Source organism: Erpetoichthys calabaricus, chromosome 11, assembly GCF_900747795.2.
Source record: "Erpetoichthys calabaricus chromosome 11, fErpCal1.3, whole genome shotgun sequence".
In the NCBI taxonomy this organism is placed as follows: domain Eukaryota; kingdom Metazoa; phylum Chordata; class Cladistia; order Polypteriformes; family Polypteridae; genus Erpetoichthys; species Erpetoichthys calabaricus.
Genome location: NC_041404.2, coordinates 43,960,292 through 43,981,208, shown reverse-complemented (window position 1 = coordinate 43,981,208; position 20,917 = coordinate 43,960,292). Strand labels below are relative to the sequence as shown.

Genomic DNA, 20,917 nt, shown 5'->3' with positions numbered 1-20,917 from the left:
CCACCCTGCCTGCACTCTTCTTCATCTCTCTTCCACAATCCCCATTACTCTGTACTGTTGATCCAAAGTATTTAAACTCATCCACCTTCACCAACTCTACTCCTTGCATCCTCACCATTCCACTGACCTCCCTCTCATTTGCACACATGTATTCTGTCTTGTTCCTACTGACCTTCATTCGTCTCCTCTCTAGAGCATATCTCTACCTCTCCAGGGTCTCCTCAACTTGCTCCCTACTCTTGCTACAGATCACAATGTCATCAGCAAACATCATAGTCCACGGGGACTCCTGGCTAATCTTGTCTATCAACCTGTCCATCACCATTGCAAATAAGAATGGGCTCAGAGCTGATCCCTGATGTAATTCCACCTTCACCTTGAATGCATCCGTCATTGCTACTGCAGACCTCACCACGGTCAAACGTCCCTCGTACATGTCCTGTACAACTCTTACATACTTCTTTGTCACTCCCGACTTTCTCATACAATACCACATCTCCTCTCGAGGCACTCTGTCATATGCTTTCTCCAGGTCCACAGAGACGCAATGCAACTCCTTTTGGCCTCTATACTTCTCCATCAACACCCTCAGAGCAAACATTGCATCTGTGGTGCTCTTTCTGGGCATGAAACCATACTGCTGTTCACTAATCATCACCTCACTTCTTAACCTAGCTTCCACTACTCTTTCCCATAACTTCATGCTGTGGCTCATCAATTTTATCCCCATATAGTTACTACAGTCCTGCCCATCGCCCTTATTCTTAAATATTGGCACCAGTACACTGCCTCTCCACTCCTCAGGCATCCTCTCACTTTCCAAGATTCCATTAAACAATCTGGTTAAAAACTCCACTGCCATCTCTCCTAAACACCTCCATGCTTCCACAGGTATGTCAACTGGACCAACGGCTTTTCCATTTTTCATCCTCTTCATAGCTGTCCTTATTTCCCCCTTGCTAATCTGTTGTACTTCCTGATTCATTATCTCCACATCATCCAACCTCTTTTCTCTCTCTCTCTCTCTCTCGTTCTCTTCATTCTTCAGCCTCTCAAAGTACTCTTTCCATCTGCTCAACACACCCTCCTCGCTTGTGAGTATGTTTCCATCGTTATCCTTTATTACCCTAACCTGCTGCACATCTTTCCCAGCTCGGTCCCTCCATCTAGCCAATCGGTGCAGGTCCTTTTTTCACCCTCCTTAGTGTCCAACCTCTCATACAAGTCTTCATACGCCTTTTCTTTAGCGTTTGCCACCTCTCTCTTCACCTTGCGCCTTATCTTCTTGTACTCTTGTCTACTTTCTGCATCTCTCTGACTACTCCACTTCTTCTTTGCCATCCTCTTCCTCTGTATACTCTCCTGTACTTTCGCATTCCACCACCAGGTTTACTTTTCCTCCTTCCTCTGTCCAGATGTCACACCAAGCACCCTTCTTGCTGTCATCTTTACTACATCTGCTGTAGTTTCCCAACTGTCTGGTAATTCTTCACTACCACCCAGTGCCTGTCTCACCTTCTCCCTAAACTCAACCTTGCAGAGTTTCTTTTTCAACTTCCACCATTTAATCCTTGGCTTTGCCCTCACTTTCTTCCTCTTCATGATCTCCAACGTCATCCTACAGACCACCGTCCTATGCTGCTTAACTACACTTTCCCCTGCCACCAGTTTGCAGTTTTGAATCTTCTTCAGATTGACTCCTCTGCATAGGATATAATCTACCTGTGTGTATCTTCCTCCACTCTTGTACGTAACCCTATGTTTCTACCTCTTCTTAAAAACATATTCACCACAGCCATGTCCATCCTTTTGGCAAAATCCACTATCCTCTGACCTTCTTCATTCCTCTCCTTGACACCATACCTACCCATCACCTCCTCGTCTCCTCTGTTCCCTTCACCAACATGTCCATTGAAATCCACTCCAATCACCACTTTCTGTCCCTTGGGTACACTGTTCATCACTTCATCCAACTTACTCCAAAAATCTTTTCTCATCCATTGCACACCCAAGTTGTGGGGCATATGCACTCACAACATTCATCACAACACCTCCAATTTTCAGCTTCATAATCATTACTCTGTCTGACACTCTTTTCACCTCCAAAACATTCTTAACTTACTGTTCCTTCAGAATAACCCCTATTCCATTTCTCCTACTATCCACAGAACATAGAACAATTTGAATCTACCTCCAATCCACCTGGCTTTACTTCCCTTCCATTTAGTCTCTTGCATGCAACCTTCCTTCTCTCCATCATATCTGCTAACTCTATCCCCTTACTAGTCATACTGCCAACATTCAAAGTTCCTACCATCAGTTCCACTCTCTTTACCTTCTTCCTCTCCTCCTGCCCCCGGACACATCTTCCCCCTCTTCTTCTCCTTCTTATTCTTCCTCTTTGACCAACAGTAGCCCATTTTCCGCCAGCACCCTGTTGGCTAACAGTACTGGTGGCGGTCGTTGTTAACCCAGGACTCAACCGATCCAGTATGGAGATTTGTATTGTTGTCCGCATTTTGATTTGGCAAAATTTTACACCAGATGCCCTTCCTGACGTAACCCTCCCCATTTATTTGGGCTTGGGACTGGCACGAAGAAACACACTGGTTTGTGCATCCCCTGTGGCTGGGTTAATTTAATTTAACTTGTTATGACTAAAATTATCATGAGTAGTGATATGGTGAGGCATATGTTCTCTGGTTCCATTTGTGCCAATGGGAAGACATCATAAAGCAGAAACAATTTGTTGTTGCAGAGGTTTCCACACGCACCTATCTGAAGTGGACATGCCAGTAGAGAATTGCCTGTCCACCCATGGCAACAGCTCGTAAAAGCAAGTTCCTACCCCACATAAGTAGTATTCGGGAGTTTCATTAATTTGGCGGCTATCAGAGTTGAAAAAAGAGGAAAATATGTAAAATACATATATACAGGTAGTTGGTGTAATCTGCTCCACCTTTCAAAAATATTAACTAAGTCCCCATATCCAAACCAGTGTTACACTATGTGTATATTTACCAAGCTTTGTCATTATTTGATGAATAATAAACAACCTGATAAAATTATTTAATTGTTGAAATGTTTTTTTTTAATGAGATTGCTGACTTAATGATTGTTATTATCCAGCAATTTTATTTTTTTTGCTTACAAGATTAATACTTTGTAAAAGCCTTAATCTTTCCAGCATTATAAAATATAGTATATCACCCATCCGCATGCCTTTGTACTGTAAGGCAGTGATTATACATTCAGGAAAGCAATGCAGCATGGCTCACTATCAAGTGCAACTAGTAGCAGGAACCAAGGGTGGACTGTAGACTGATGACGTCAGAGCCATAATGAGTAGATAAAATGTCCGTGATCTTTATTTGAAGGATATGATCCAAATTTTTATTTATTTATGCAGCATTTTATCATACAAGTTATGTAGTTGAAAGACAAATATAAAAATAAGATTAGGCAATACTAAGTAACAAAAAATAAAGTCTGATAGCTGGGAGGACAGAAAAAACAAACAAAAAAACTCCAGAGGGCTGGAGGAAAAAAAAAACAAAATCTGCAGGGGTTCCAAGGCCACGAGACTGCCTGAGACTTCCCAGCCCCCAGTGGGCATTCTACCTAACATAAATTAACTTAATCAGTCCTCATGGTTTACAGGATTCACATGGAAGAATTAGATGGCCTTCGATCCATCAATGTAAGGACTGCACTGTGCTTTGATCAAGTGGTGGTGGCGCAGATCGCCACCACGGTAGACCGGAAAAAGAACAGCAGAGAAAGTAGGGGTTTGTACGGATAGCAGAGCCATGATAAAAATGATAATTAAATGTATATACAGAATATCAGGGTTACACTAAAGTGAAGCTATAATGTTTATTAGCAGTAATTTTGATGTAAACTAGCTAACATTTTCCCATGAATGGTACACTAACATATAACAGCAAATGCAGTCAGTTCTTGTTATCTGCTGGGCTATCATTCCTGAAAAACTCCATGGATACAGAAATTGCAGATACTGATGCATTGATTCTATTTGACAAATGAGGTTAGGTTCTGGTAGGATGCCAGCAACAGGCGAGGTCCAGCAGTGGGAGACTGGGTCAGGCGGATACACTGTCCCTCTGCTCTTACCACCTGAGGCTTAGTAAAGATTCTTTCACAGGATTGTCTACAGAAACCTTGTTAAAACTTTTACTTCCTCTATAGTCAAGTTCAGTTGTCTTCTAGGCACTCCACCAGAGGCTGCGTTCAACTGCAACAGGAGGCCAATTCGAGGATCTCACTATATCTAATTGGTTGGGTGATGTGTACAAAGGGCAGGGACTTAATCGCTGGGTTTTCCTTGTTCATGGGGAACAATTGCAAGCCCCAGTCCCCATCATGAATGGGGTTAACAGGTTACCCACGCCTGTTGGTGTCAGGTAGACACACATTGATCCACTTAGATGTCCAGGGGCTGCATGTATGCTATGCTAAGGGCATCACAGAGCTGTTATTGCTCAATCTCATGTTTTGCCTCTGTGCAATTGGCTTCTTGGAATCTTTTTTTTTCTGTTGTGCATGACCGCGAATACCTGGAAGTAGACCATGGTTGTCATAAAATGAGTTACACTTTTGTAATAGTGGATAAGCGAATCTGCGAGAACAGAATCCACAGATAGTGAGGATTTACTGTACATATTCAGCATTTTCAGCAAATACAGCTCACATAATGGATAAAAACACAAAATACTCATCCATAAATAACTCAACAAATGGTGGTTTAATGCTGAATCAAATTTAGTGTCCATTTATCTTTTTAATTGGTAACTTGGACTTGTCTTATTTTCACAAGGTTTTTGAAATTAAGGTCAAGTGAAGAGAGTGCAGAGAGGAATATGTTGTATTGTTTTTATTGTTTTTTGTTGAGTTTAATTAGAAACAGATACATTTGTCTTACTGTAAGGAATGTTAACAAATCAAAGAAAAATTCGACCCCCACTCACAAGAAAGAGAGAGGAGCCAGCAACCATAAAAGGAGCAAGAAAAGAAGGGTATCCTTTTCCCCAAAATGGAAGCTTATTCTAAAGTGTTATTGGTTAGATCCTGCCATATTTTTAAAAAGTTTTGAACAGATCCTTTAAGTAAGAATTAGATTTTTTCCAATTTCAGTTCTTATAGAACATCGGTTACCCACTTAAGAGTGGTGGGGTGGGATTGTTCCAGTTGAGCAAGATAAGTCTACGTGCTACTAGTGCAGTAAAGGAAATTCCAGTTTTTGTTTTTCTCCACTTTAAGGCCATCTGGGAGTCCTCCAAACACAGTTGTTAATGGGTTAGGAGTGATTGTAACACCAAGGGTGTCTGATAGGCATGCAAAGATTTTTGTCCAAAATGTTGTTAATTTGGTGCACATCCAGAACATGTGGCCAAGTAAGGCTGGAGCTTGATTGCAGTGACCGCAGGTGGAATCTTGCCACTGGAAACATTTTGGACAATTTTAAATGAGATTAATGCGCTCGATAAAAGATTTTAAGTTGAATGACTGAATGCTTTGCACATATAGAGCTCGAGTGTATTCTGTGTACGGCTGCCTTCCACTACTTTTCTAAAATACTGAATGACAGATCCTTTCCCCAGTGTACTCTGGAGGAATATATTTTAGTTTGTGAGCAGCTGACTCATACTACAATTGCAGTGCACACATCAGTTGCACAAAGGCAAGTCAAACTCTTCTGCAATTGCGTGTACTTTCTTGTATTTCACAGTTTAGTGTGCAATAAGATGAAACTTGAGTGCCTGTTGGCTTATTGTATAAACACTAGAATGTTTTTTTGTGAAGCCTCAAGATTTTCATTTAAAAAAGCTGAAAATGATGTATCTGTGTAAGTAGCCCGCATTGTTTATGAATGTGTTTATAGCTGAAAGCTTCATGTTTTTCTTTGGTAGTGCCACACATAATGCACAACAGCCACTGGTTAGCACACTACACACTAAAAGTAAATCTAAATCCCAGAAAATCTGGGTTGTATGTTCTTTTAACATTCCTATTTGGTTCAAGTTTTTGGGACGAATCTTGTAAGATTGATAAGGAGTTGGAAGAGTTTCGAGTAAGTGCTGCTACAGGGCATTGGAGGAACCTTTTCATGTTTGTTGGCTTGTTTAATGAAGCATGCAGTGCAGTGTATAATAGGTTGTCATCTGCGTGTAAATGGACTTGTGTCTTTCATTTCAATACCTCAAAATGTCCATTTGAGTAGGTGAAGAATTGAAATCTGCAATCAGTAGACCCGTAAAACTTCAGCTGATAACCCGTCTTAAGGAATCCAGCAAGGTACATGTAGGTTGTGACCCTTGGGTTGAGAAATAATGCATAACTAATTTGAGATTTTTTCCATGAATGTTGTAATATTGTTTGCTGCTGTTCAGCATTTGCCATTACCAGTTCTTATTGAAGCCCATTGTATCAAAAACTTTGTAACCTCCATTTCCATTAAAACATGAAATTGAAGGTTTTTCTCTGCCCTTGCTTATAGTACTAGGGTGTTGTACTGTGTTAGCCATTATGGATGTGGTGAGAAGTTAAGCAAAATGACACTTTTTATTGGGTAACTAGAAAGATTACAATATGCAAGCAACTTTACATCTTGCCTGAAAAGGGGCCTGAGTTGCCTTGAAAGCTTCCATATTGCAATCTTTCTAGTTAGCCAATAAAAGGAGTAATTTTGCTTAACTTCTCACCACATCCACCCTTGCTACAAACACAAGATAACCGTTAAAAATATTTTGAATGGAGTATTCCTTTAATGGTCGACTTTTATGAAAATTAATCTTTTCAAAATGAATGTTTTGCGAAAATGGTTTGTGTGCACCTGATAAACAAACCTGTATTTTTAGATTAGTCACACTCAACCTTAATCCTTTCTAAACTCATTTTATGCAGCCAATTTGTTACTTGAGGTGAAAAAGAAAGCAAGAAGCAATCACAAACTTTGTGATCCAGTGTGCTGTGTTTAACAACAGACTGGGGTGTTTATTTTGTTTGCCCAGATGTCATAAATAAAGGACAGGGAATGCCGTTTTAGTTTAAAAATATGATGTGCATTATGTGTAGATGGGCTTAATGTATTTTTTGTATTTATAAATACTTTTGTTTATAGAGCTCCTGAAAATGTTAAAAAAAGAAAGTCAAAGGAAGGTGATCATTCACCAAGCAAGAAAGCTCATGTGTGTGATCCCAGAAGCAGCTCTGAGACCTTGGAGGATGAGGAACAGGAGAAGGACACTGCACATACTAAGAAGACCTCAAAGGAAGGTATGGCTTTCATTTCTTCCTGTTGTAAATAGCCATATGTTTACCAGATTAAAATATAGCACAAATTAGAGCACTTTTTAGAATAACCATCAGTAGTCCTCTAGAATTAAAAATACTATATTCTGGTTAAGTTACCTGTATACATTTTAGATTATAAGCAAGGAATATTATCACTACAGAATTAAAGAATCACAGGCTGTCAAAACAGTATTTACATTGGGAGGAGCAAAGGTGTAAAATGCCTTTGCAGTATCAAGGTGGCTTGTGCATGGTTGTGTTTTCAAGATTCACTCTGCTTGTCACATTTGCCTACATATTTTGGGTGCTGTTCCGTTTTAAACAGGAGAGTCACAATTGGTTTTTCAGCTACCTCCTTATAGCCTTCGTAAGCTCTTACAAACTTGGATTTAAAAAACCATCCTGAGACTAGAAGTATACATCAGCATAAGATCAATGTCTCTGTTGTTTTTGCTTGTGTGCAGTGGCCTCAGAGAAAACTTCTTTCATAATGCCCATCTTGTCTTCAAGCAGAAAATTCAGGTTAAGCTGTGCATGGTACTCGCCAGTTACTGCAAGTGTTTATTTAGATCACTTCAGGTAGTATACATTAGGTTATGTAATGGCAGCACATAATCATACATCCAATAATGGTGTAGGATTAATTGATTGTTGACAGTATATGATCACAGCCCTAACTGCTAAAGGATTGGGAGGTGGAAATGTTACATTGTAGTCAATGAAAAAGTTATCTTTACAGTGTTTCAAGTAAACTAAAATATACAGAGAAATAAATATATATGTTGTATATCTGCAAATTATAAATGAAGTAGATAACCCAGTGACCAACTAAAAGCATCTTTGCATCTCGCAGACAGCAATTGAAAATATTTCTTTTATCTCCACAGATACATAGCAGAATCTCTAATTTTGCCTCAGGAACACCCATATTTTGGGTTTGGTTTGAAGCTGGGTGTTTTGCAATTAGCATGATTTGATAGTTGAAAAGGGCATCAAGAGGTAACTAGTTTGCAGGATTCAAAATGGTCAGGTTTATTTTTACTTAGTATAAATGCCTTCGTCTCAGGGGTCATCCTCACAAGTATTTTAATAGGCAGTAATTTACTGACTAATGCATTATTTTCTGTTGATTTTAAATGATCTTGCAGGTGCCAGGGTTTTTGGGAAAACCACACCCACTCAAGATTTGGGGAAGAAATTGAAACAGAGCAGTAAGGCATCAGATGCAGACTCCTCTTCGGAAGATGATCTATCTGAAAAGGTAAAAGCACTGTATACTTGTTTGTAAATGCATAATTGTTTAAACCTTGCCTGCCATTGCTTCTTTACTTGCAACAAAAGGAACTCCAGCAATCTAAATTACTTAATTGCAGTTTTTTCAGTTTTCGCTCAGTTTAACAGTATTCCTTGGTCCATCAAATAGTCCATCAAAGTTGGCCTAATACAATTGAATTTGAAAGTATCTGTGTTGCTTTTGAATATTTGATTTCCAGTTTACAATTTGTTCCTGTCATGCCAGCTTTACTGAATAGATAGATATACTTGGACTTTACCATATACTGGAGAATGTGCGTTCAAAAATATATGGATTTGTTTGTTTTTCTTTCCCTGATTTGTTATACCTCTTAGAATAGTTTTTCTTCCTTCTTCTTTGAGTGTCTAATATTAGTGATACTGAGGAAATTGTGGTATAAAACTTGACAGCCACACGTAGAATAAAATGAAAAATCTTTCATACATGTATGCCACATAATACAGTCGTTCTTTTTCGTACTGGAAGTTCCACCAGTGACCACGCTACAAGTATCTGGTAGAAGCAATCAGGTTTTTGACAAACAACATATTTTTCTATAGTAGTACCTGCAGTTATGGCAGTGTTTGTATTTAATCTTGGTAGTATTTTCATATGGTTGCATCTTGCAAAAAATGTTAATTGGCAAATAACTGGTGATTTCCTCCTTTGCAAAGTGTCTTGTGACATTGCTATTAAAGCCTTATTCCAATGGTTATTCTGTGGAAAGCTGTTTCATTTGTGACTCTAGAAACTCATAGGATCAACATTTATATACAGTAATCCCTCCTCCATCGCGGGGGTTGCGTTCCAGAGCCACCCGCAAAATAAGAAAATCCGCGAAGTAGAAACCATATGTTTATATGGTTATTTTTATATTGTCATGCTTGGGTCACAGATTTGCGCAGAAACACAGGAGGTTGTAGAGAGACAGGAACGTTATTCAAACACTGCAAACAAACATTTGTCTCTTTTTCAAAAGTTTAAACTGTGCTCCATGACAAGACAGAGATGACAGTTCTGTCTCACAATTAAAAGAATGCAAACATATCTTCCTCTTCAAAGGAAACCGAGAGGAAAGCAAACAAATCAATAGGGCTGTTTGGCTTAAGTATGCGAAGCACCGCCGGTACAAAGCTGTTGAAGGCGACAGCTCACACCCCCTCCGTCAGGAGCAGAGAGAGAGAGAAAAACAAAGTCAAAAATCAATACGTGCCCTTTGAGCTTTTAAGTATGCCTAGCACCGTGCAGCATACTTAAAAGCTGCACACAGAAGGTAGCAACGTGAAGATAATCTTTCAGCATTTTTAGACGAGCGTCCGTATCGTCTAGGTGTGCGAACAGCCCCCCTGCTCACACCCCCTACGTCAGGATCACAGATAGTCAGCGCAAGAGAGAGAGAAAGAAAAGTAAGTTGGGTAGCTTCTCAGCCATCTGCCAATAGTGTCCCTTGTATGAAATCAACTGGGCAAACCAACTGAGGAAGCATGTACCAGAAATTAAAAGACCCATTGTCCTCAGAAATCCGCGAAACAGCAAAAAATCCGCGATATATATTTAAATATGCTTACATATAAAATCCGCGATAGAGTGAAGCCGCGAAAGGTGAAGCGCGATATAGCGAGGGATCACTGTATAAAACTAGACATTAAACCCGTTACATTAACGGGCGCTAGAACAGTAGTGCATTCTCTTTGAGAATTTTCTTTACACTCATTTTCCTGTTCCTCTATAGATCTATTTGCTCTTCTGAGTCTTTCTCTTTTAGCGTTTTTCTGACGCTCATGATCTTTTTCTTCTTTTTTGGGTGGCATGTTGTTAGTAGATAGTCACAGTAATATAGGCTTGTACGTCTGTAATATTTTCTGTTACAGTAATACTGGCTTGTATGTGGCTGTAATATGCGTCACTGTATTGTTTGCCTTTAATTTTCTCTCACAGTAATACTGGTTTGTATTTCCGTAAAATGCCTGTAATTTTCTTTGACAGTAATACTGGCTTTGATGTCCGTAATATACGTTTAATTTTCTGTCACAACAGTGGGCAATCAGCAGAGTCTCCCAAGCAACTGATGTAATGTGTGGCGTGCAGCTGATAATCGTGCTTGTGGCGTCTCTCCAGCAAGTACTGTGCAGTTCCCCAGCAAGTATTTTAATCTATGCTGGCGTGCAGCTGATTATTGTATGTGTGGCGTCTCCCCAGCAACGGATTTTATGTGTGCGAAAATAAATCTACTTTTAACACTAGAATTACCAGAGCCTACGAAAAAACTCGTAAATCCATCCCACCTTAAATCGCGTCTTAAAGCCGTTTGCACATCTCCGCCAGAGTCTTTTGTCATCTAAATGTGCTGATAAACAAAAGCTACTAGCAGCCAGCTATTCCATCCCCCCACCGACTTAGAATGAACTCCTAGCTCATGCCTTGCCTTGATTTGATTTGATTATTTGGGATTGAAGTGGAGTTTTACAGTGGAAATAATTCGAGCGTTATTTGGAATACACGCATTTCATGTATGTTCCGTTTCTACAGTACAGTAGTCTGTGCAAACACATTTTTAAAACAGAAACGTTTTTCATATTCTAATAGTAAATGACAAAATGTAGGCATAAACTATATAACGTATGAAGCCTGAAGTCCATATATCAAAGAAACACTTTCACAAAAGGTACAAATAAGAGAACACGTGCGCTTTTCTTCAAAAATATAACTGCACAAAAAAAAGCCGTGTTAGCATGCCACATTGACACTCTTACTACAACCGCCGCGGTGGCGTAATGGTATCAGCTCCTGACTGGGGATCAGAGGGTGGCGAGTTCGATCCCGCACGGCTCCACTTCGAGAAATGAACTGCTCTTATTCTTACAATTTTAGAATAACAACATAAATTTCATTTCAGTCTGTAACAGCCGGTGTAACTTATGATACTGGTAAAGGTTAGCTTTTTTTTTTTTTTTTTTTTTAATTCACTTTTCATTCTCGCAGTCGATGCATACTAAGGCCCCCCCCCCCAAAAGGGTTCTGACACATAAACGCTGGCGAAGCTGCCTTCCTTCGTATCTCACCGTCACTTGATTTTCTTGTTATTCAGTGTTATTGAGTGTTCCTGCCAGTCCCCACATGTTGCTGTATGCTGTTTCTTTTGTACTCCAGGACATGCAGAGGAGAGAATGATTTCACATTATTTATGCTGTTTTCACATAAAGACTGCAGTATACTCGTGACTGCATTCTCGTACCAATGCACTTTTTCCATCACCTTTTCCTGTAAGAAGCAATGTACTCACTTCTCTCTATGCTGTAGTTTCTATTACACACCTGAAAGAGACAATATATGTGAAAACTTCATCGCACTAATGCAATATTATTTGAAAACGAACAGCGTCAGATCAGGTGTGAAAATTTTATGTGAGATACGAAGAAGGCAGCTTCGCCAGCGTTTATGTGTCAGAACCCTTTGGGGGGGGGGGGGGGGGGGGCGTTAGTATGCATCGACTGCGAGAATGAAAAGTGAATTAAAAAAAAAAAAAGCTAACCTTTACCAGTATCATAAGTTACACCGGCTGTTACAGACTGAAATGAAATTTATGTTGTTATTCTAAAATTGTAAGAATAAGAGCAGTTCATTTCTCGAAGTGGAGCCGTGCGGGATCGAACTCGCCACCCTCTGATCCCCAGTCAGGAGCTGATACCATTACGCCACCGCGGCGGTTGTAGTAAGAGTGTCAATGTGGCATGCTAACACGGCTTTTTTTTTTTGTGCAGTTATATTTTTGAAGAAAAGCGCACGTGTTCTCTTATTTGTACCTTTTGTGAAAGTGTTTCTTTGATATATGGACTTCAGGCTTCATACGTTATATAGTTTATGCCTACATTTTGTCATTTACTATTAGAATATGAAAAACGTTTCTGTTTTAAAAATGTGTTTGCACAGACTACTATACTGTAGAAACGGAACACACATGAAATGCGTGTATTCCAAATAACGCTCGAATTATTTCCACTGTAAAACTCCACTTCAATCCCAAATAATCAAATCAAGGCAAGGCATGAGCTAGGAGTTCATTCTAAGTCGGTGGGGGGATGGAATAGCTGGCTGCTAGTAGCTTTTGTTTATCAGCACATTTAGATGACAAAAGACTCTGGCGGAGATGTGCAAACGGCTTTAAGACGCGATTTAAGGTGGGACGGATTTACGAGTTTTTTCATAGGCTCTGGTAATTCTAGTGTTAAAAGTCATCCTATTGTTATATCATGAAAATTCGTATATTTAGGAAAACCCCTTCAACAACTGACACTTTACACTTTACCGGGTCAGGCTTCTTAATCGCAAATCTGACATCCTCAGAGTGAACACTTGCACAACCACAAACACTAATCCTACCTCTTTGGGGAAGCTGGTCTCCGCATCTCAGTACCCGATTGGATTTTTCATGTCTTTTGTTTTAAGTCTTACCTCATTTCCAGAAATCCGATTGGATCGTCTGCGCGATATTTTATAGGTCCTGCCCTCTCTGTCTTGTGTGATGCGTCAGGCGGCCTTTGAAGCATCTGCTTTGAAGCATCGCACCATGCCCCGCGCATGAGCACTTCACCAGAAGACACACACACGGACACTGGACGCACACAGGGGTTTTATTAAAGAGGATTAGTAGAGTAGATTATACATGAAAGCTATGTTCAATCTATTTTCTAGATGAACTATATTACATTTACACCTTAAATTGAAGTTGGCATTCTTGAAAGTGCAAAGTCAGTTTTTTTTTAAAGTAGTACTAGATAGAGTACTGCATATCATTTAAATCACTCTAAACCCGGTCTGTTCAAATGGCAGCCCATTGGCCATATGCTGCCCAAAAGGAACCTCCGAGTGGCCCAGCCCGAGCCCGCTTTTGAAGGCTCTTGCTGGGGGTCCCGATGAGGAATGCATTACGATAGTCCAGTCTGGATGAGACAAAGGCATGAACCAGCTTTTCAGCATCACAGAGGGAGAGGTAGGGACAGAGTTTGGCTATGTTTCGGAGATGAAGGAATGCAATTTTACAAAGGTGATGGACATGTGTATCAAATGACAGGTGGGAGTCTAACTTGACACCCAGATTTAAAACAGAAGGGGAGAGGGTAATGGTACGGTCAGAAAAGGAAATACAATTTACAGAGGAATGAAGTTGATGGGGGGTGCCAATTTAAAGAGCTTCAGTTTTGGTGCTGTTCAGCTTGAGGAAGTTCTTGGACATCCAGGCCTCAGTCTCATCCAAGCAAAAGGAAAGAGTTGATGGAGGTGTAAGAGAAGTCGAATCCAGTCTCACATAGAGCTGTGTATCATCAGTATAGTTTTTGATACAGTGGTGTTTTTTGTGACGGTACACACTGGTACATTGTACTGGCATCTCGGCCACAACAGCTGGTCATGGCATCAACTATATATTAAATTAATCTTTTTGCGTTAAAACAGATTTAGTCAGTGTTTGTGTTGCAGTTAACTTTTCACTTAAGCTGGCACTTAAGTCTTCAATCTGCCTCAAGAATGATTTAAGATATGAAGAGCTAGGGGAAGTGACGGCGAATGTGATAGGGATGAGAACAGCGGTACACATGCGTTGCACAGCCGTCCTGCTGGCCGCTGCCAAAAGTTGATTCTACAATAAAATAAAATGAGGAATAACATTGGAGGTCAATCGTCCCCTCGAAAGTGGATAGTAGATGTCACGTAGTATATGTGTACCAAATTTCAGGTCCATCCATCCATCCATTTTCCAACCCGCTGAATCCGAACCAATAGGTCAAACTGTTTGCCAGCTACAGGCTAGGGATCTGCACTGGCAATCGGAAGGTTGCCAGTTCGAATCCTGTAAATGCCAATAGGGAATCTGCTCTGTTGGGCCCTTGAGCAAGGCCCTAAACCTGCAATTGCTGAGTGCTTTGAGAAGCGAGAAAAGTGCTATATAAATGCAAAGAATTATTATTATTTAAAATCCTGGACAGTCACGGTAGCGTATTATATATAAAGATTAAAATCTGCACAAACTTTTTATTAGATTCATAAAGCTTCTACTATAAATGTCAAGGTGTGATGACAAAAGGACAGCTGCTATTGCACTGGTTGAACAACTGGTCTTGTTGGTTTATTGCTAACTTGTCATATTTCTAAATACACATCAAACATCCCTTTTTCACCTGTGCTCTGTTTTCTAGTGTCCACTCTCAATCCTTCAGTCTAGCACTTTTCCCAGCTCTATAAAATTACACAATACATTGTCAGACCTAGTTGGTCCATTTCAGAATGCATGTTTGTACGATTTGCTGAAGGAAAACTTACACAGACACAGAGCAAATGGCCAAATAGCATTTCATATGGAAACAGAGCTGTACTTGTCTGCCCTTTTATAAATTTATTACTAGCATTGAACATATATGTATTCTGTTAGGTCTGGCAATCTTTCAATGTGCCCACTCACTTACATTGTCAAAGACGGTTATAAAAAAACTCTCAATGTATCATTTAATTTTAAGCTGCATTTAAAGAGCACCACACCTAAACATATCCCTGGACTTGTCCTGTTCATTTGATGTAAATCACACACTTTTATTTTTTCCACAATGGAAATAGAGGGATAGAGCTGGTGGGTCTCTGTCACCTGCAGATCTAGTTACAATGAGTTTATTGGCCTGTACCAAGATTTTTAACAGCTTCAGTGTCCATGTATCAGAGAATATTTCATGTAGCTAATTAGAGGAATTAATGGAATAAAGTAGTTTAAGATGCTTTAGGCTGTTATTGAATCCTCTTCAGAAAATTCAGATGACCTAAAGATTTGTACCTTTTGTTTCTTTTTTTTTTTTCTCCTCATTAGGTAAAAGTTTCAGCTTCAGATGCCAAACCTGTTTCATTAAAATCATCTCCAGCCTCCACCTCCAAAACTACTTTGAAAAAATCTACCCCACCAAAGGTTTCCACCGTAGCCTCCAGCAAGTCTGGTTTATTTGCTAAAACCTCCAACGTTCCTGTAAAAAAGCCTACTGAGTGCAGTAAGAAGGCGGAAAGCTCCGAGAGTGATAGCAGCGATTCAGAAAGTGAAGAGGAAGCACAAGCAGTTAAAGGGGCTGGTGAGTTCACAAGGCAACTGCAGTGGGGGTGAGGGGGTGTTCTCTATAGAGAGCCAAGGACAGAATGCCAGTTTTGCAGAGTTTTGCTTTCTTAGTATGATTGTTCCTGTATATATTTGATGTCGTTTGCACTCTTTATCTTTAGTTTGGTTTTCCCCTTGATTTTCAGATACATTTTGATTTGAAGACACTCCAACTTGACAATGTGACGCTTGATGCACTCACACTCTGAGTAGCACATTAAGTTAAGATTTCAAGAACCATTGATCCTTTGTGTAAATGTTGCAATTAGAATTGCTCCACACAAGAGACTATGCTACAGTTTTGGTTAGTATCAGGGACCTCAACCTGATGTCATATTACATGACTTCTAGTCACAGGGTATGTCAGAATGGCTGGCCACAGTAGTCATTTACATTGTTTGACCATGTTGATTTTCTCACCTGAAACTTAACTCCCAGGTCACATTTAGCAATCACATGCCAACCACCCAACCCCGCCAATACCGTGCTGCCTGATGTAACCAGCGCTGTATGAAGGGCTATCACAGCCCTTTTTCTTTTCTTTCTTTTTTCTTTTTTTTGTTTTTTGTGGTAAGTAAAACATGTGGCAGACATGCTTCTGTTAAGTTTGTGAAGTGTTCCTTTTTCTTCGAGTATTTATTGGTTGCCAGCTATTATACATACAGAGCCTACCATAGTGACTAAAGACAAAATGAAACCTGTTTGATTTTGTTGGGGTGAGTCGCCGACTAGTTGGAGTGAGTTTGCTGGGCCTTTCAAATTAGGCAACCTGCTTCACTAGAGCACACCACTGCCTGGCTCTGACTCCCTAAGATAATATAAACATAAGCTATGACTGAAAATAGCTGGAAAGGTCACATAATTTGACATAGCCTTTAGTAACCTTTACAGTCTCCTGTGAGTCATGGGTTTGAGATATTTTTTTTGTTCGGCAAGCTCAATAGATTTAGTCATATTGCATTGTTAAAACTCATTTTGTGTATAAAACGCATTTTACTTCTTGGGAGTCATAGTGGCATAATGGATACCGCTGCTTCCTCACAGCTTCAGTGTAAAGTGCAGTTGCTGTAAGTTTTTTTTTTTTGGTTTGGGGACTGGTCCCAGTGAAGAAATGGTTTCTCATCCACAGTTGGTTCTTGCCTTGTACCCAAAGCTTTCACAGTAGTCTTCAGTCCCTGTCACCTTAAATTGGATTAAGCAGGTTTGAGAATGTTACGTGGTGCTGGTTTGTCAAATAATCCTTCCATCCAATTATATTCTAAACTTCTTTTTAAATGAGTGTGTTAGTCTAGCCCTGTTCAGTTAATCGGTAGCTGTAGTGGTTCAATGTGATTGTGAGTGTGGGTGTATGTGTACCCAAATACTGACTGGTGCCCCATCTAGGACTGTTTCCTGTGCCAACCCTGACCTGGGTAAGCATTTTTTTAATGGATAGATTAATATTCATGTATCTGTGTTTATTTTTGTACAGTTTGTTCACTACTCTGTTTGATTTTTTTTTCTATTGTAGGATCCACAGGAACCAAAATAGTAAGTACCAATGTCTGTTTATTTTTGAATTAAAGACTTTGAATATAATTTGTGTTGTATCTCCACCTCACAAATCTGTCTGTAGTATTTTTTGAGTTATAATATTCTTGCTTGCCCTCTGCTGTTACCAAATGTATAATGCAGAAATATACAGGAAGATCCCAAGCAGCACTAATTCTGTTAGCAAAAGCTTTCCATTTAGTAATCATATAGATAAAAGCCTTGCAACTTTCAGTCTAGTACTGGAATAGCATCTCTGAATAACTAATGGTAATTTCTGCATTTGAGCATTTAAACAATGGAGATAGAATTGAAACAATGATGTTTTCAACAACAAACACAAACTGAAACAGTTCAGAGGTGCATTTGACAAAAATGTTTGCTGTGTTCCATGCATACACAAACTGGCCAGTACTGTAATTTGCAGCTACATCTGCCATGTCTTTGGCTTCTAGAAGATTCTTGACTCAACATACTTTTTTTTCCCTCCACTACCACCTTGCCGTGTCTTTAGGATTATCATATCTCACCCCAATCCTGTGATTAGTAATAAGCAAGACAGTTCTTACAGCAATTGGTATAGAAGCATTAACGATCTCAAGACACGTTTATAAAAGTGAGAGAGAAGGCCAAAGCTAACATACTGCACAAGTTGACACAAGGAAATACAGATATAAGGAGCCTAATTAAGCAAACAATAAAATTAAAAAGTTTTAAAGATGATGGCTGGAATGACATTCTAGATATACAGCATTCTCTCAGCGAACTTGTCAAGTTTCATTTCCTCCACAAATAACACTTCTTGCCTTTGGGCTTTAACACTGGATAGGAATTTAGTGAAAATTAGACTTAATAGCCTTGGTTTGGACTCTCCTGTGGTGTTTGGAAACAAAGAAATAAGAAGCCTGATTAAGGCCGGATTTCAGTTAAAACAAACCAACAGCAACTTTAGCATTCCATACATCTTAAGATCATCATTCTGGATGATAGGCAGGTCAGCTGTTGGATTACTCCTTACATTATGACTTTATACATTTTAAAAATGTTTTGTAATAGGTATTTTCAAAGTTGACTATTGCAGGGACATTTTTAATAAAGGCTTCTATCTAGCTTTACATTAAATTGTACTGCAAAGCTGAACTCTTTCCCCTTTAGGCTTCACACTGTATGTATTTGTGTGTTTTGTTTTTTGTTTTTTTGAGTTCACGTCTGCTGTATTTCTGTTTAACACTAGAATTACCAGAGGTAGGGGGTGGAATCGTGAACATGACTGAGAGAATAAAACTGAATAATAAAAAAACAAAGCTAAGCTTTACAAGTTTCATAAATTTACACTGGCTGTTACAGCAGCTCACTTCTCAAAACAGACTCGTCCAGTCTCGAACCCGTGAAGTTTTGATTATCAGTCAACAGTTGATACCGTTGTGCCACCGAAGCGGTTGTAGCAAATGCATACCTTTTGTGAAAGTGTTTATTTGATCTTTGGACTTCAGGCTTCACACATTATATAGTTTATGCCAACATTTTGTCATTTACTACTAAAATATGAAAAACATTTGTTTTAACAATGTGTTTACACAGATTATTGTAGAAACGAAACACACGTGAAATACATGTGTTCCAAATAACGATCTATTCCACTCTAAAACTCCAGCACTTCACTCCCAGATAATCAATCAAGGCATGAGCTGAGAGAAATTTGTGCTCGTTCTAAGTCGGTGGGGGGATGGAACAGCAGGCTGCTTGCTGCTTGTCTTAATCGGCACATTTACAGGACAAAAAACGCTGAGGGAGAGGTGCGAACGGATTTAAGGTGGGCCAGAACAATGAGTTTTTTCGTTGGCTCTGGTAATTCTAGTGTTAATAGACAGACAGGGCTATGTGGTGGCTAAGGCACCAAATAATAAAGTAGTAGTTTCTAGTTCAGTCCTCACCTCTGACCCATGATGTGGCCCAGAGTAAGTTATTTAAACCTACTTTACACCACTTAAATTAAAAATAAATGTAACCAGTTGTATTGTATACTGATCTTGTAGGTTTTTTGAAAGTCAAAAGTAAAATAGTAATAACTCTTAAGTTAGGCCAAGCTGGACGTGGTGGCTGCATTTAAGGCTGATTCCACTAGTGGCATGAGGTACTAGGGATATTCATTGGCTCACCTTTCTTATTGTCATTTTCTCACTGATGACAATTTGCTGGACAAATGTAAAGCTGACTTGGAAATGTCTTACTACCATCTTTTCACTTTTTTGTTTCTTTGTCCAGAAGCCTATTGGCATGTTAAAAGGCAGTAGTGTGACAGAATCCTTTGAGTCACCAGTCAGAACAACGCCTGGCCTGAGTAAAGTCTCTTCTTCTGCAAAACAGATAAATCTTATAACAAAAAAGAAAGGAGAGACTCAGAGAAGTGAATCTTTGGAGAGTGAAGATGAGCGGCTAGCATGGGTTTGTCTTATGTTTTGTTATTTAACAGCATTACATCTTTTAATTCTTTAGGTGTGCAAGTTAATGGCTATGGGTTCAGCATTGGTGGCAGTCTTTTATTAATCCTGCATGACTTAAGTCTTCTTCAAAATCGTATGTTGCTGAACCGCATTTTGCATGTTTTTTTATTTGGGTTTTTATATTAGAACATTTCGTCTATACCAAAGCTCGATTTACAGTCAAGAACACCAAATAAAGAAGTCAACAGCAATTTGGTGGCAAAAAGTCTTTCTTTCCTGCCCACCCCAAAACAAGCTACGCAAACTCAAACAGCACTGAAGAGTACAGAGAAAAAGAAGAAAAGCTCCAAAACAGATGCCAGCAATTCTTCAAAAAGTGATGACAACTCGCCAGTAAAAGTATGCATTGTGATTCCCTCTTTTAAATCGAAGATAATATTAATTGATTTTAATAATGATTCCCAAATTGATTTTATTTCAGAAAGTAAAAGTTTTGCAAATATTAATACAGCATTCTGCATGCTTTGCAAAAGAACGCTATCACTAACTTGAATTTTCATTGTTTCTTGGTGAGTTCTTATGTGTGTGTGATTTCTGCTCTGTGGTGGACTATGGCTCCCTCATCTAAGCAGTGTAGAAAATGTAAGGATGGTGTATTTTATTTTAATATCTTATTACTCACTTTTATGGGGTTAGTGACTAAGTAATGCTTCATAGTATAAATTGATAAATAAGTAATGGACTGTAATGATTCATAGTATAAACTAATGTACTAAGTATCTGATAAAATGCTGTGAGAATTAAGATACAGTTCCATGAAATATTCTTTAAATGCACTGCAATTTCATTGTCATTGTCAGATGACATCAAGAAAAAAATGTTACTATGTGTAACAGAAAAATGGAAATTTGTCAAGAAATGTCAACATAAATACAGTGAGAAAGGTATTTCTAATGTCCACTTCAGTACTGATGCAGTGTCCTTCATGTGATATGTTTTGTCAACTACGCACTGCCCAGTGTTGCAGGCGGGACAGTAGAAGTGTTTTTCTTTGTGTGTGTTTGTTATACAGTAATCCCTCGCTATATCGCGCTTCGACTTTCGCGGCTTCACTCCATCGCGGATTTTATATGTAAGCATATTTAAATATATATTGCGGATTTTTTGCTGGTTCGCGGATTTCTGCGGACAATGGGTCTTTTAATTTCT

General features: G+C 39.2%; 1 protein-coding gene across 3 annotated transcripts in view; it reads left to right on the top strand.

Moving 5' to 3' along the window:
* Positions 1-20,917, top strand: part of LOC114660369 (nucleolar and coiled-body phosphoprotein 1-like) — a 78,916-nt gene that overhangs the window by 4,703 nt on the left and 53,296 nt on the right. For all 3 annotated transcript variants that reach the window (XM_028813035.2, XM_028813032.2, XM_028813030.2), the window contains exons 3-8: positions 7,142-7,296; positions 8,463-8,575; positions 15,459-15,711; positions 17,245-17,264; positions 19,530-19,709; positions 19,895-20,107. In XM_028813035.2, coding sequence (XP_028668868.2) covers positions 7,142-7,296; positions 8,463-8,575; positions 15,459-15,711; positions 17,245-17,264; positions 19,530-19,709; positions 19,895-20,107 — 934 coding nt within the window. The remainder of the gene's footprint in view (positions 1-7,141; positions 7,297-8,462; positions 8,576-15,458; positions 15,712-17,244; positions 17,265-19,529; positions 19,710-19,894; positions 20,108-20,917) is intronic.